The sequence below is a fragment of the Giraffa tippelskirchi genome, chromosome 3, assembly GCF_054371585.1.
Source record: "Giraffa tippelskirchi isolate mGirTip1 chromosome 3, T2T-mGirTip1v1.2.pri, whole genome shotgun sequence".
Taxonomy (NCBI): Eukaryota; Metazoa; Chordata; class Mammalia; order Artiodactyla; family Giraffidae; genus Giraffa; species Giraffa tippelskirchi.
In genome coordinates, this window is record NC_137277.1 from 63117032 (window position 1) to 63132091 (window position 15060).

Here is a 15060-nt window from a genome sequence, read left to right on the forward strand (position 1 = left end):
TGGCCAACCTAGATAGCATATTTAAAAGCAGAGACATTACTTTGCCAACAGAAGTCCGTCTAGTCAAGGCTATGGTTTTTCCAGTGGTCATGTATGGATGTGAGAGTTGGATGGTAAAGAAAGCTGAGCGCCGTAGAATTGATGCTTTTGAACTGTGGTGTTGGAGAAGACCCTTGAGAGTCCCTTGGACTGCAAGGAGATCCAATCAATCCATCCTAAAGGAGATCAATCCTGGGTGTTCATTGGAAGGACTGATGTTGAAGCTGAAACTCCAATACTTTGGCCACCTCATGCGAAGAGTTGACTCATTGGAAAAGACCCTAATGCTAGGTAGGATTGAGGGCAGTAGGAGAAGGGGACGACAGAGGATGAGATGGTTGGATGGCATCACCGACTCGATGGACATGGGTTTGGGTAGACTCCGGGAGTTGGTGATGGACAGAGAGGCCTGGTGTGCTGCAATTCATGGGGTCGCAAAGAATCGGACATGACTGAGTGACTGAGCTGAACTGACTGCCCTGGTTCAGTGCTGTTGGAAACATAGTTCACAGATGCTCCATAGCAGCATCACACAGAAGCTGCTGGATGGACACATTCTTGGGCTCTACCCTAAGCTTGTGGGACAGGATTTCTGTGGGAGGAGCAGGAATCTGTGTTTTAGTAAGTTTTCAAGGTAATTCTGGGAGGTGCTTCTCTGTAAAAGTAGCACAGAGACATGATATGTATCAAATACTAATATATTATGGAGAGTTACAGAAACAGACAAGAATTGCAGTTTGGGAGAGACAGCATTTAAAACTGTACAGTGGAGGTAAGTTTTCTGTAATCTAAGGATGTTAAATCCTTAAGTGAGGACTCTTACAGATTGCTGCCTTCCTAACCTTGCCCAGCTGCCCTGCAATATGCGTTTCCCGGCAAGGTAGTATTGTAAGCAACTGGGGGTTTACTTGCCTCTACACAGCCATGTATTTCCCCCAAGTGTGAACCATCTGACTAAAATAAAGTGCCAGGGTTTCTAGTCTGAGAGGTTTCACTTGAGTGTTTGTCAATGAATGGCAGTTGGAATGTGCGCACATGCACACACACACACGTACACACACAGGATAAATGCTTCTCAAAGACACTACAGTATAAGTTCACAAAGATTTTCTAAGAGAATTACTTAGCCCAGTTGATCTACCCAAAGAAGATTTCTTAGGAAAGATTTCTTATTTATTATCTTCAAAACAACTTTCATTACATAGATGTCTCTCTTGTTGTTATTATTGTTTAGTCACTCATTCATGTTTGACTCTTTACAACCCCATGGACTGTAGCCCACCAGGTCTTCTGGCCATGGGATTTTTCCCAAACAAGAGTACTGGAGTGGGTTGACATTTCCTTCTCCAGGGGTTCTTCCTAACCCAGAGATCAAACCTGGGCCTTCTGCATTGGCAGGTGAATTCTTTATCACTGAGCCACCAAGGAAGCCCTGGCCAGTGTAACTATTCTTTGAAAAAGCCTCCATAACATTCCTTCTCAACAGATGTGTCTCTTATTTAGACCATTTATTTTTTCATAATATTGACTTTGTAAAGTGTTCATCCCATTTGTCTTGTAGAATTTCCCATATTCTGGGTTTGTCTGATTGCCACTTTATTTGTGGATCTCTCTCAATATTTCCTATAAACATACCAGTGAGGTCCAAGGCTTGATTGGAACTGGACTGAACATCTGTTCAGGTAGGAGCACGTCAACCATGGTACAAAGTGTTTTATGTTGCATCACATCAGGAAGTCTGTGACATAGCAGTGTTGAGTTTGATCAGTGGTCTGCGGTGGGGAAACACAGATCACTATCTTATGCAGATCCATGTTACCTTGTAAGAAACCTACAGAGTGTTATCTCAAGGTGTTAAATATTCTGTTTTGCAACAGTTTCTCACATGGGATTTAGCATCTATTGTTGACCCTTGCTTGATATAGTGCTTATACTGGGGTTTGGTTGCAAATGGCAATTTTTTAATTCTTTCTTACCTCTATATTTACTTTCTGATATTCTTCTATAAGGGACTTTCCTGGTGGCTGAGACAGTAAAAGCGTCTGCCTACAATGCGGGAGACGTGGCTTTGATCCCTGGGTCGGGAAGATCCCCTGGAGAAGGAAATGGCAACCCACTCTAGTATTCTTGCCTAGAAAATCCCATGGACGGAGGAGCCTGGTGTGCTAGAGTCCATAGTGTCCCAAAGAGTCAGACATGACTGAGCGACTTCACTTCACTTCATTCTTCTATAAAGAAGCTCCCCAGTCTTTTTTTGTTTTTCATTTCTCACTCTGTATTCAGAGATTTTTTGTTTTTAAATGTTTTGTCATATTATAGACACTATTCATCTGGGGCTGCATATTGTCCAAAATGTGGCCAGTGGGAGCAGTTCAAGCTGAACCCTTTTGACATAATTCCTTTGGACTTTAAACACTGCTTTGCGTTCTGAAACAACAACAGGGTGTTCTAGGCTCACTTTAAATTTTTTTTCTTTCTCCAGACCTAGAATTGCCTGTTTTGTTTTGTTTTTTTTTTCCATGAAATCTTGCTTCTTTTTAGTGGGGAATGGTATTTAGAGCCCAAGACATAGGCAGTACTTATTGTCACTGGGGAATTTTTGCTTCCAAGCCCTTTTCATTGCAGAGAACTTTGGAAGTATAGCAAAATGAAGACCATCTATCTGTGGACCTATTTAAAGCTTATTTTATGATTTCCTTGTTTGTACCATTTTAAAATAGAGGTATTTCTCACAGAAGTCAGCAAATAAAAAGTTAAATTGTCTGTACTATGTATTCATCAACAAAATATTATTGACTCTTCTGCCTTAAATAATGACACAATGAAGTATACAGGTTTTTGGTTATTGTCCTTTGGATTTTGGCCAGCCTCAGCTTATGAAGAATTGTTATTCTTCTGACTCCATTTGGAGATCCTTGTCATTCTCTATTATTGGAGATGCCATCATAAAATCTGAAGCCACTGCAAAATTTCCTAAATAATTAAAAAAATAACATTGTAGGAAAAAATAGATTTTTTATTATATAAAATTGGAAAATACAGAACAAAGCATAAAAAGAACATTATGTGTGATGTTGGCTGTGGGTATGTCATGTATGCCCTTTCTTATTTTGAGATATGTTCTTTCTGTGCCTAATTTGTTGAGTTCTTATCATTATTGAATTTTGTCAAATGGTTTTTCTGTATCTATTGAGATGATAATAAGATTTTTCTTTTATTCTATTAATGTGATATATTATATTGATTGATTCATATTTAATGAACTGTCCCATCTCCTTACATCCCAGGAGTAAAGCCCACTTGATCGTGGTGTATGATCATTTTAAAGTGCTGCTGAAGTTGGTTTGCCAGTATTTTATTGAGACTTGTTGCATCTATATTCATTAGGAATATTGGTCTCAAGTAATTTTTTTCTTCTTGAATTTTAAGTAGTTATATTATCTACAACTAAGGTTTAAATTTTTTTTATTTCCAATATATATTCCTCTAATTTATTTTCTACTTAAACACTGACAAAGATAAGAGTGTGGGGGAAAAATGATGATAATTTTTTTTGTGTTCCTAACCATGGTGGAAATAATTCTATTTCACCATTAAATCTGCTCATGGCTTCTGAGTCTTTATTAAGGTGAGGGTATTTCTTTCTGTCCTTGGTTTTAAAAGGAATCTTATTGTAATGCATGCTGAATTTTGTCAGATACCTTTTTATATTCATTAAAATGTTCATAATATTTAACTCACTTGATTTGTTAATATAACCAATTATATTAATACTTTTTCTGATGTTGAACAAATCATTCATGTTTATAATATACTGTATTTAGTCATGATGTGTGACCCTCAGGATAGAGTTCTGAAATTTATTTGGTTTGTTGTATTTATTATTTTTACATCCATAGTGATAATTACAATTTAGTTCACATATTTATTTATGTGATCTCTGTGTTTGGTTTGGGTATCAGTTATTTTAGCTGGTATTCACTAACTGGGAAGCTTTCAGTTTCCCATTATCTGCAACTTGCTTGTTTGCTTAGGGTTTTGCAAAACTCATCCAGCAAAACATTTTGGCCTTGGTCCTTTATTTTCTTTTCTTTTTCTCTGTAAATAATGTTTTTAGCTTTTTTAAAAATTATATTTTAAAAGTAACTCATTGGTGCATTTTTATTATAGAAAACTCAAAAAATATAGAACTATGTTTCCATTCAGGTACTCCCAGAATTCTTTTCTTTCCTGGGAGGAAACCACTGTTAGTGGTTTGGTGAGAGAGAATAGAGAGCTATTATTTAGTGGGCTCAGACTTTCAGTTTTGCAAAATGAGAAAAGTTCTAGAGATAGCTTGTGATAATATGTCTTACCCCATCCCCTGGCAAGAGCCATCCTACTTTCTGTCTCTATGAACTTAACATACCTCATATAAATGGAATCATACATATCCTTTGGTGACTGGCGTATTTCACTTAGCATAGTATCTTTGTGGTTTATCTACTTGTCATAGCATGTGTCAGAATTGTCTTACTTTTTTAAAAAAATACTTTTAAATTTATTTTTCATCTTGGCCACCCCAGCCCTTTGTTGTAGCATGCGGGCTTTCTCTAGTTGCAGTGTGTGGGTTTCTTTTGTTGTGGCGCACCAGCCCTAGAGCACATGGACTCAGTAGTTGCAGTGTGCTGACTTAGTTGACTTGAGGCATGTGGGATCTTAGTTCCCCCACCAGGGACTGAATCTGTGTCCCCTACATTGTAAGGCAGATTCTTAACCACTGGACCACCAGAGAAGTCCTAGAATTGCCTTACTTTTTAAGGCTGAAAAATATCCCATTGTATATATTTACCATGTGATAGCTTTCCACTCATCAGTGAATGGACACTTAGGTTGATTTCATCTTTGGCTGAAATAATACTGCTGTGAATATGCAAGTGCAAATATCTGTATGAGTCCCTGATTCCAGTTCTTTGGGGTATACCCAGAAGTGGAATTGCTGAATCATATTGTAACTCTGTACTTAATGTTTTGAGTAACTGTTTTCCATAGTGATTGAAAAATATTTTATATTTCCATCAGTTGTTCACAAGGGCTCTAATATCTTCACATCCTGACCAACACTTGTTATTTTGCTTGTTTGTTTGTTTTAATAATGGCCATCCTAATGAGTGTGAAGTGATATCTCTTTGTGGGTTTGATTTGAGTTTCCCTAATGATTAGTGATGTTGAGCCTGTTTCTTTGTGCTTATTGACATTTGTATATCCTCTTTGAAAAAATGTTTCTTGACTTCCTACTTTTGCATTCCAGTCCCCTATAATGAAAAGGACATCTTTTTTGGGTGTTAGTTCTAGAAGGTCTTGTAGGTCTTCATAGAACCGTTCAACTTCAGCTTCTTCGGCATTACTGGTCGGGGCATAGACTTGGATTACCGTGATGTTGAATGGTTTGCCTTGGAAACGAACAGAGATCATTCTGTCGTTCTTGAGATTGCTTCCAAGTACTGCATTTTGGACTCTTTTGTTGACCATGATGGCTACTCCATTTCTTCTAAGGGATTCTTGCCCACAGTAGTAGATATAATGGTCATCTGAGTTAAATTCACCCATTCCAGTCCATCTTAGTTCGCTGATTCCTAGAATGTCAACGTTCACTCTTGTCATCTCCTGTTTGACCACTTCCAGTTTGCCTTGATTCATGGACCTAACATTCCAGGTTCCTATGCAATATTGCTCTTTACAGCATCAGACTTTGCATCTATCACCAGTCACATCCACAGTTGGGTATCGTTTTTGCTTTGGCTCCATCCCATCATTCTTTCTGGAGTTATTTCTCCACTGATCTCCATTAGCATATGTGGCACCTACTGACCTGGGGAGTTCATCTTTCAGTGTCCTATCCTTTTGCCTTTTCATACTGTTCATGGGGTTCTCAAGGCAAGAATACTGAAGTGGTTTGCCATGCCCTTCTCCAGTGGACCACAATCTGTCAGACCTCTCCACCATGACCCATCCGTCTTGGGTGGCCCCACACAGCATGGCTTAGTTTCATTGAGATAGACAAGGCTGTGGTCCGTGTGATCAGATTAGCTAGTTTTCTATAGTTTTAGTTTTAGTGTGTCTGCCCTCTGATGCCCTCTCGCAACACTTACCGTCTTACTTGGGTTTCTCTTACCTTGGGCCTTGGGTAATTCCTCTTGCCACCGCCACCGCCGCCACCGACCCCAGCCCCCGGCCTGGCCTAGCCCCTCTCGGCTGCCGCCCCTAGCTCCCAGCCCCCGGCCGGGCCTAGCCCTGTCGGCCGCCGCCCCCGGCCCCCGGCCCGGCCTAGGCCCTCTCGGCCGCCGCCACCGGCGTAACAGGCAAGTTTGGCCTTGGAGTACAGAATGAAGCAGGGCAAAGGCTAATAGAGTTTTGCCACGAGAACGCACTGGTAATAGCAAACACCCTATTCCAACAACACAAGAGAAGACTCTACACGTAGACATCACCAGATGGTCAACAATGAAATCAGATTGATTATATTCTTTGCAGCCAAAGATGGAGAAGCTCTATACAGTCAGCAAAAACAAGACCAGGAGCAGACTGTGGCTCAGATCATGAACTGCTTATTGCCAAATTCAGACTTAAATTGAAGAAAGTAGGGAAAACCACTAGACCATTCAGGTATGACCTAGATCAAATCCCTTATGAGTATACAGTGGAAGTGACAAATAGATTTAAGGGACTAGACCTGATTGATTGACAGAGTGCCTGATGAACTATGGACAGAGGTTCATGACATTGTACAGAAGACAGGGATCAAGAAAATCCCCATGGAAAAGAAATGCAAAAAAGCAAAATGGCTGTCTGAGGAGGCCTTACAGATAGCTGGGAAGAGAAGAGAAGTGAAAAGCAAAGGAGAAAAGGAAAGATATTCTCATCTGAATGCAGAGTTCCAAAGAATAGCAAGGAGAGATAAGAAAGCCTTCCTCAGAGATCAATGCAAACAAATAGAGGAAAACAACAGATTGGGAAAGACTACAGACCTCTTCAAGAAAATTAGAGATACCAAAGGAACATTTCATGCAAAGATAGGCTCAATAAAGGACAGAAATGGTATGGACCTAACAGAAGCAGAAGCTATTAAGAAGAGGTGGCAAGAATACACAGAAGAACTGTACAAAAAAGATCTTCACGACCCAGATAATCATGATGGTGTGATCACTCACCTAGAGCCAGACATCCTGGAATGTGAAGTCAAGTGGGCCTTAGAAAGCATCACTACGAACAAAGCTAGTGGAGGTGATGGAATTCCCGTTGAGCTATTTCAAATCCTCAAAGGTGATGCTGTGAAAGTGCTGCACTCGATATGCCAGCAAATTTGGAAAACTCAGCAGTGGCCACAGGACTGGAAAAGGTCATTTTTTGTTCCAATCCCAAAGAAAGGCAATGCCAAAGAAGGCTCAAACTACCGCACAATTGCACTCATCTCACATGCTAGTAAAGTAATGCTCAAAATTCTCCAAGCCAGGCTTCAGCAATACGTGAACCGTGAACTTCCAGATGTTCAACCTGGTTTTAGAAAAGGCAGAGGAACCAGAGATCAAATTGCCAATATCCGCTGGATCATTGAAAAAGCAAGAGAGTTCCAGAAAAACATCTATTTCTGCTTTACTGACTATGCCAAAGCCTTTGACTGTGTGGATCACAATAAACTGTGGAAAATTCTGAAAGAGATGGGAATACCATACCATCTGACCTGTCTCTTGAGAAACCTGTATGCAGGTCAGGAAGCAACAGTTAGAACTGGACATGGAACAACAGACTGGTTCCAAATAGGAAAAGGAGTATGTCAAGGCTGTATATTGTCACCCTGCTTATTTAACTTATATGCAGAGTACATGATGAGAAACACTGGGTTGGAAGAAACACAAGCTGGAATCAAGATTGCCGGGAGAAATATCAATAACCTCAGATATGCGGATGACACCACCCTTATGGCAGAAAGTGAAGAACTAAAGAGCCTCTTGATGAAGGTGAAGGAGGAGAGTGAAAAAGTTGGCTTAAAGCTCAACATTCAGAAAACTAAGATCATGGCATCTGGTCCCATCACTCCTTGGGAAATAGATGGGGAAACAGTGGAAACAGTGTCAGACGTTACTTTTTTGGGCTCCAGAATCACTGCTGATGGTGACTGCAGCCATGAAATTAAAAGACGCTTACTCCTTGGAAGGAAGGTTATGGCCAACCTAGATAGCATGTTTAAAAGCAGAGACATTACTTTGCCAACAGAAGTCCGTCTAGTCAGGCTATGGTTTTTCCAGTGGTCATGTATGGATGTGAGAGTTGGACAGTGAAGAAAGCTGAGCGCCGCAGAATTGATGCTTTTGCACTGTGGTGTTGGAGAAGACTCTTGAGAGTCCCTAGGACTGCAAGGAGATCCAATCAATCCATCCTAAAAGAGATCAATCCTGGGTGTTCATTGGAAGGTCTGATGTTGAAGCTGAAACTCCAATACTTTGGCCACCTCATGCAAAGGGTTCACTCATTGGAAAAGACCCTAATGCTGGGTAGGATGGGGGCGGGAGGAGAAGAGGATGACAGAGGATGAGATGGTTGGATGGCATCACCGACTCGATGAACTTGGGTTTGGGTAGACTCCGGGAGTTGGTGATGGACAGAGAGGCCTGGCGTGCTGCAATTCATGGGGTCGCGGAGAATCGGACATGACTGAGCAACTGAACTGAACTGAACTGAACTTGAAAAAATGTCTGTTCAAGTCCTTTGCTCACTTTTTGAATTGGGGTGATTTTTGTTGTCATTGTTGTTGGGTTGTAGAAACTCTGTATCTATTCTGAATATTAACCCCTTATTTGGTACGTGGTTTACAGATATTTTCTCCCACTGCATGTGTTGCCTTTTCACTCTATTGATATACCCTTTGAAGTGGAAAAGTTTAATTTTGATGGAGTCCAGTTTATGTTTTCCATTTGTTACCTATGATTTTGACATCATATTCAAGAAATAATTGGCCATATAATTATTTTTTAACTTGCTTTTTTCATCAATCAGTATATGTGTTAGCAGTCTTTCCACATCAAGTAATGCGGCCTCCTATTGTTACTTTTATCAGTTGTAGAGTGTTCCTTCAGAGCTTCCTAGGTGATGCTAGTGGTAAAGAATTCACTTGCCAGGGCAGGAGATGCAAGAGACACAGGCTCAATCCCTGGGTTGGAAAGATCCTTAGCCTGGACGTATCACTGTTTATCTAACTCCTCCCCAAATAGTGAACGTTTAAATAGTGTTCAATTTTTTACATGTATGCATGTCAAAAACAAAATATAAAATCAGGAAAAGATATTTATCACAGTGCTAGAAGTGATGATCTCTGGACAGTTGAATTGGAAATAGCTTTATTTTGTCTGGAATGCTTTTTGAATTTTCTAATTTTAATAGTAAATAAGTATTTTTATTTAATAAAACTTATAAACAAGTCAATAAACATAGTGACATCCTTTGATTCAACAACTTCACCCAGAGGCTATCAAAAATTCTTCTCTGTAAGTTAAACAAACAAAACACAACATATGCTTGAAATAATTCATATTGTTGATGATGTACTAATATCATTTAGTTATAGACTTGATGATCAAATAGGAGACTGGGGGATAGAATTTCATATACCCCTGGATTATTATGTGGTCATGAAAATTAATTTCAGAATGTGTAACAGCATGAAAAAAAGTCTATAGGGGCCAGGATTTCCATTAAATAATTATTTTGGCCAGGTATTATCAAACATTTTTGGTGGAGAACCATGTAGTAAGTATATTAGTCTTTGTGAGCCATATTGTTTTTGTTACAGTTACTCACCTCTGCCTTTGTAGGGCACAAGCAGCTTAAAATGAATGAGTATGACCTTAGGGCCCTAGTTTGTGGACTCACTCAAGTTGATCAATGCATTTATTTAAATTTTTCTTTAATATTAAAAAAAATAGATTGGCCAAAGAATTCCTTCAGTTTTTTAATACATTCGAATCAGTTCTAATGAGGTGGATGAAACTGGAGCCTATTATACAGAGTGAAGTAAGCCAGAAAGAAAAACACCAATACAGTATACTAACATGTATATATGGTATTTAGTCAATCAGTGAAGATAACCCTGTATGCAAGACATCAAAAGAGAAACAGATAAATAGAACAGTGTTATGGACTCTATGGGAGAGGGCGAGGGATGATATGGGAGAATGGCATGGAAGCATGTAAATTATCATATGTGAAACGAATCGCCAGTCCAGGTTCAATGCATGATACAGGATGCTCGGGGCTGGTGCACCGGGATGACCTGGAGGGAAGGGATGGGGAGGGAGGTGAAAGGGGGGTTCTGGAAGGGGAAAACATGTACACCCATGGTGGATTCATGTAAATCTATGGCAAAACAAATTAAAAAAAAAGACACATTTCTCATTTTCACCAAGAACTTTATTGTATAATGTATTCACCATTTTGTTCCACTACCTTCTTCCATTTTTCAGGCAACTTCATATCCCATATTCTCAAAACTTTTAATCTTTTTTGAACAGAGAACTGTTCTAGGTGCTTTTTACAGTCTTCCAGGGAGTTGAAAATTTTTCCCTGAAGTGAATATTGTAAGGACCAAAATGAAGGGCCATCTGAAGCAGCAGTGTCTGGTGAATATGACAGATGAGTCAGAACTTCCCAGCCAAGATGTAACAGTTTTTGTCTTAGTCATTAAAGAAACGTGCAATCTTGCATTATCCTAATGGAAGACTATGGGTTTTATGTTGACTAATTCAGAACATTTTGCATCGATTATTGTCTTCAGTTGGTCTAATTGGGAGCATTACTTGTTGGTTTTCTAAAAGAAGCTCATTATAGAGGACTCCCTTCCCATTCCACCATATCACCCAATATCACCTTCTTTGGATGAGTACCGGCTTTTGGTGTTGTTGATGGGTTCTTTTCCCTTGCCCCATGATCTCTTCTGTTCCACGTTATTGTACAGCATCCCCTTTCTATCACCTATCACAATTTGTTTTAAAAAATGGGACTTTTTGTTAAGTAGAGAATCACATGCAGAGTCAAGAAGATTCTTTTTGCTTAACTTACGTGGAACCCAAACATCAAAATGATTAACATAATTAAGCTGGTCCAAATGATTTTCGACACTTGATTTGGATATTTGAGTATGTTGGTTATCTCTGCATGGTATAATGTAGATTTTTCTCAATATTTCCATCTGATTGCTATCAACTTTAACTGATCTATTGAATAATGGAACATTGTCCAGCTAGAAATTCGAGCACGAAACTTCACAAACCACTTTTGACACATTCAGTTAATCACAGCACCTTCTCCATACACTGCACAAATCTTTTTTTGCTTCTCAGTTGCGTTTTTACCTTTCTTGAAATAATAAAATATATAAAACATGATATGCTGAAAATGTTGCTTTTTGTCTTCCATCTTTTTATTAACATGGCTACACAAAAATTCACCAGTTTTGGTAAGTTATTTTTTTAAATGCACACTGATATGACAGCTGTCTTAATACAGTCTAAAAAAATTGTTTCTAATGAAGTTAAAGACAACTAAGCACTACTAGAGCCATCTTACAGAAAAAACGAATGTTTGAGCCAACTCAATATTTAAATGAAATTATGTGAGTATATTAATATGCCTTAGACACAATAGCTGTTTTCTGAAGATTTCCTGACTGAAGGTGGAAATAAAATACAATTAAGAACACTTTATACATGCCCTTAGTTTTGATTGAGTTGCTTATTTCAATGGGTCTTTAGTGTAGAAGTTTTATTACATTTGTCTTGTGTTCTTTCCTAGGGGAAGAAAATGTAATTGCTGTTCCTTTGGGAAGTCGAAGTGTGAGAATTACAGTGAAAGGAACTGCACATCTCTGTAAGCAAGATTTAATCTTAACATTTTTCTTCTTTTCTGAAAGCTTATTTAGTAAAGAAAATGTATGTGTGTGTGTGTGTGTGTGTGTGTGTGTGTGTGTGTGTGTATGTATGTGTATATATATATGTATGTATGTATATATGCTACTGCTACTGCTGCTACTGCTAAGTCGCTTCAGTCGTGTCCGACTCTGTGCGACCCTATAGACGGCAGCCCACCAGGCTCCGCCTTCCCTAGGATTCTCCAGGCAAGAATACTGGAGTGGGTTGCCATTTCCTTCTCCAGGGCAGAAGGGAAAAGTGAAAGGGAAAAGTGAAAGTGAAGTCGCTCAGTCGTGTCCGACCCTTAGCGAACCCATGGACTGCAGCCTACCAGGCTCCTCTGTCCATAGGATTTTCCAGGCAAGAGTACTGGAGTGGGTTGCCATTTCCTTCTCCGAGATATAGATAGATAGATAGATAGATAGATAGATAGATAAATAGATAGATATAGATATACTTCTTTGTATTAATGAATAGGTCAACATCTTAATGGTTTTGCTTATCACTTTGAAATAGTCTAGGTCTTCCCAGGTGGATAAAGAATCTGCCTGCCAATGCAGGAGCTGCAGGAGATGTGGGTTTGATCCCTGTGTCAAGAATATCCCCTGGAGAAGGAAATGGCAATCCACTCCAGTATTCTTGCCAGAGAAACCCCATGGACAGAGAAGCCTGGCAGGCTACACAGTCCATGGGGTCACAAAAGAGTCAGATACAACTGAGCATGCCCGCTGAAATAGTCTGTATCTCTAGGCAATGATCTATGACCCTGATTTTTTTCGTTCTTATGTCCTAGTGGGAAGTATACCAGTTTGGGATTAATCCGCTCACAGGAGAGGAAATCAAGTTATATGTGAAAGGAACTATTTTTTATGTGGAAAGTAAACTTTGATTCACAAGTTTTCTGGAGTTCTCAACAGTTTGGGATAAAAAAATAGCAAAACAAATTTTAAAACACAGAGCTGCATCAGTGAATACAGCTGACAAGTACAAGCTCTGTTGACAGCACATCACCGTCTAGATCTAGGGGACACTGAAAATAAACACTGGTTTCCCAGAATCCTAAGAGTTTGAAACAATAACGGGCTGGGATTGTATGTTTCTTTGGTCAAAGTCACATGGCATCTCCTCTGTCTTAGCTTTTCTGGTCTCTCGGTGGTGGTTTAGTTGCTAAGTTGTGTCTGACTCTTGTGACCCCATGGGCTGTAGCCCACCAGGCTCCTCTGTCCATGGAATTCTCCAGGTAAGAATACTGGAGTGGGTTGCCATTTCCTTCTCCAGGGGATCTTCCTGAACCAGTAATCAAACCCGGGTCTCCTGCATTGCAGGCAGATGATTTACCAACTGAGCTATGAGGGAAGCCCTTTCTGGTCTCTTAGGACCCAAAGAAACTGGGAATACCGAAGTTTGTATATTTCTATCCCAGGGTTTCCTGTGGCCATGCGAAGGACTTTCTTAGTCTTTTTCTGGAGAAGTTGAGTGTCTGCCAAGACTGGGTCTCTGGCCTTGAAGAAGCTCACTGTGTTCAGCTCTATCTTTCTGTAAAAAGTACGAAACACTAAGTAGTTATAAATATAACTATTTTAAAGCCACACAAATCAAGGTCCACTGGATTAAAATGCTGCATATTTTGCCTTTTTGTTTCTCCTGAGCCACCATCTTAGATTTTCAAGTTGTAAGAATTTCTCAGGGCCACAAGCATCGTACATTTTCTTTAGCTTTCAAGTTTGTATGTGCATGTGTGTGTATGTGTTTGTATACTTTAGATTCAGTACTGATATTCTAATCAGCAATGTCCTTTGAGGAATGTTTATATCAAAATGTCACCAAGGATATAGATTAAAAATTAAAAACAAAAAAAAGAAATTCCATAGTACATTATGGCCTAAATTAGGGAAGGAAGAGAATATGTTTAGGACAGTGAGAGTGAGCCATTATTGGAAAGTCTTTTTTTTAACCCTACTTTATTGTATGAATTATGACTGAAAGAGTGTGACTGATCTATTTAAAATATTAAAATCTTTACACCATATAGTAGTCAGTTCACTAAACGCTTTCTCTAGAATGATGCATCAAAACATTTTTTAAGACTTCTTCTTAAAATGGCTTAAAGCCCACCAGAGCTTTCTTTTTTAAAATTTATTTAGTTGGCTGTGCCAGGTCTTAGTTGTGGCATGTAGGATCTTTAGTTATGGCACATGGGATCTAGTTCCCTGACCAGGGATGGAATCCAGGACCCTGCATTGGGAGCACAGAGTCTTAGCCACTGGGCCACCAGGGGAGTCCCAGCCCACAACTTGATGAGAATAAATCTTCATCCTTGTAAATGCCAACTTGATGTTTGAAAACAGGTGAAAATCATTTAGATCCAAATTCTGTGAATGATTTGAATGATCACGTTGTAAAATAACATTTTAGTTCAAAACTATGAAGTCCTGAATATTCATAGCAGTATAATTCATAATAAACAAGATGTGAAAACAGCCTCAAATGTCCATAACAGATGAATGGGTAAATAAAATGTGGCATATGTAGAATATTATTTGACCATAACAAAGAATGAATTCCCTGACATGTGCTACAATAGATGTCTCTGTGCTTAGTCATGTCCGACTCTTGGTCACCCTGTGGACTGTAGCCTGCCAGGCTCCTCTGTGCATGGGATTCTCCAGGCAAGAATACTGGAGTGGGCTACCATTTCCTACTCCAGGGGATCTTCCCTACTTAAAAATGGAACCCAAGTCTCTTATATCTCCTGCATTGGCAGGCAGATTCTTTACGACTAGCACCACCTGGGAAGCCTGCTACAATAGATAGGATCTTTGAAAACATTGTGCTAAGTGAAAGAAGTCAGTCACAAAAAGGCCACGCATTATTAATATATGATTGTCTTTATATAAAGTGTCCAGTGTAAGCAAATCTAAGAAGACAGAAAGTTGGTTGGCACTTCTGTAGGGCGAGGGTGAGTTGGGTTGGTGGCAAGTCTGGGGACTGTTAATGGATATGGGGTTTCTTTGGAGGAGTGGTGACAAAAATGTTCTAAACTTAGATTGTGGTGATGGTTCACAGAACTGTGAATATGCTG

General features: G+C 39.4%; 1 protein-coding gene across 1 annotated transcript in view; it reads left to right on the forward strand.

The window, feature by feature from the left end:
- The window catches only part of LOC145540431 (ADAMTS-like protein 3), an 88006-nt gene that overhangs the window by 38839 nt on the left and 34107 nt on the right, over window positions 1–15060 (forward strand). Inside the window, exon 2 of the mRNA XM_081574975.1 lies at window positions 11863–11937. Within this exon, the coding sequence (XP_081431101.1) occupies window positions 11863–11937 (75 nt within the window). The remainder of the gene's footprint in view (window positions 1–11862; window positions 11938–15060) is intronic.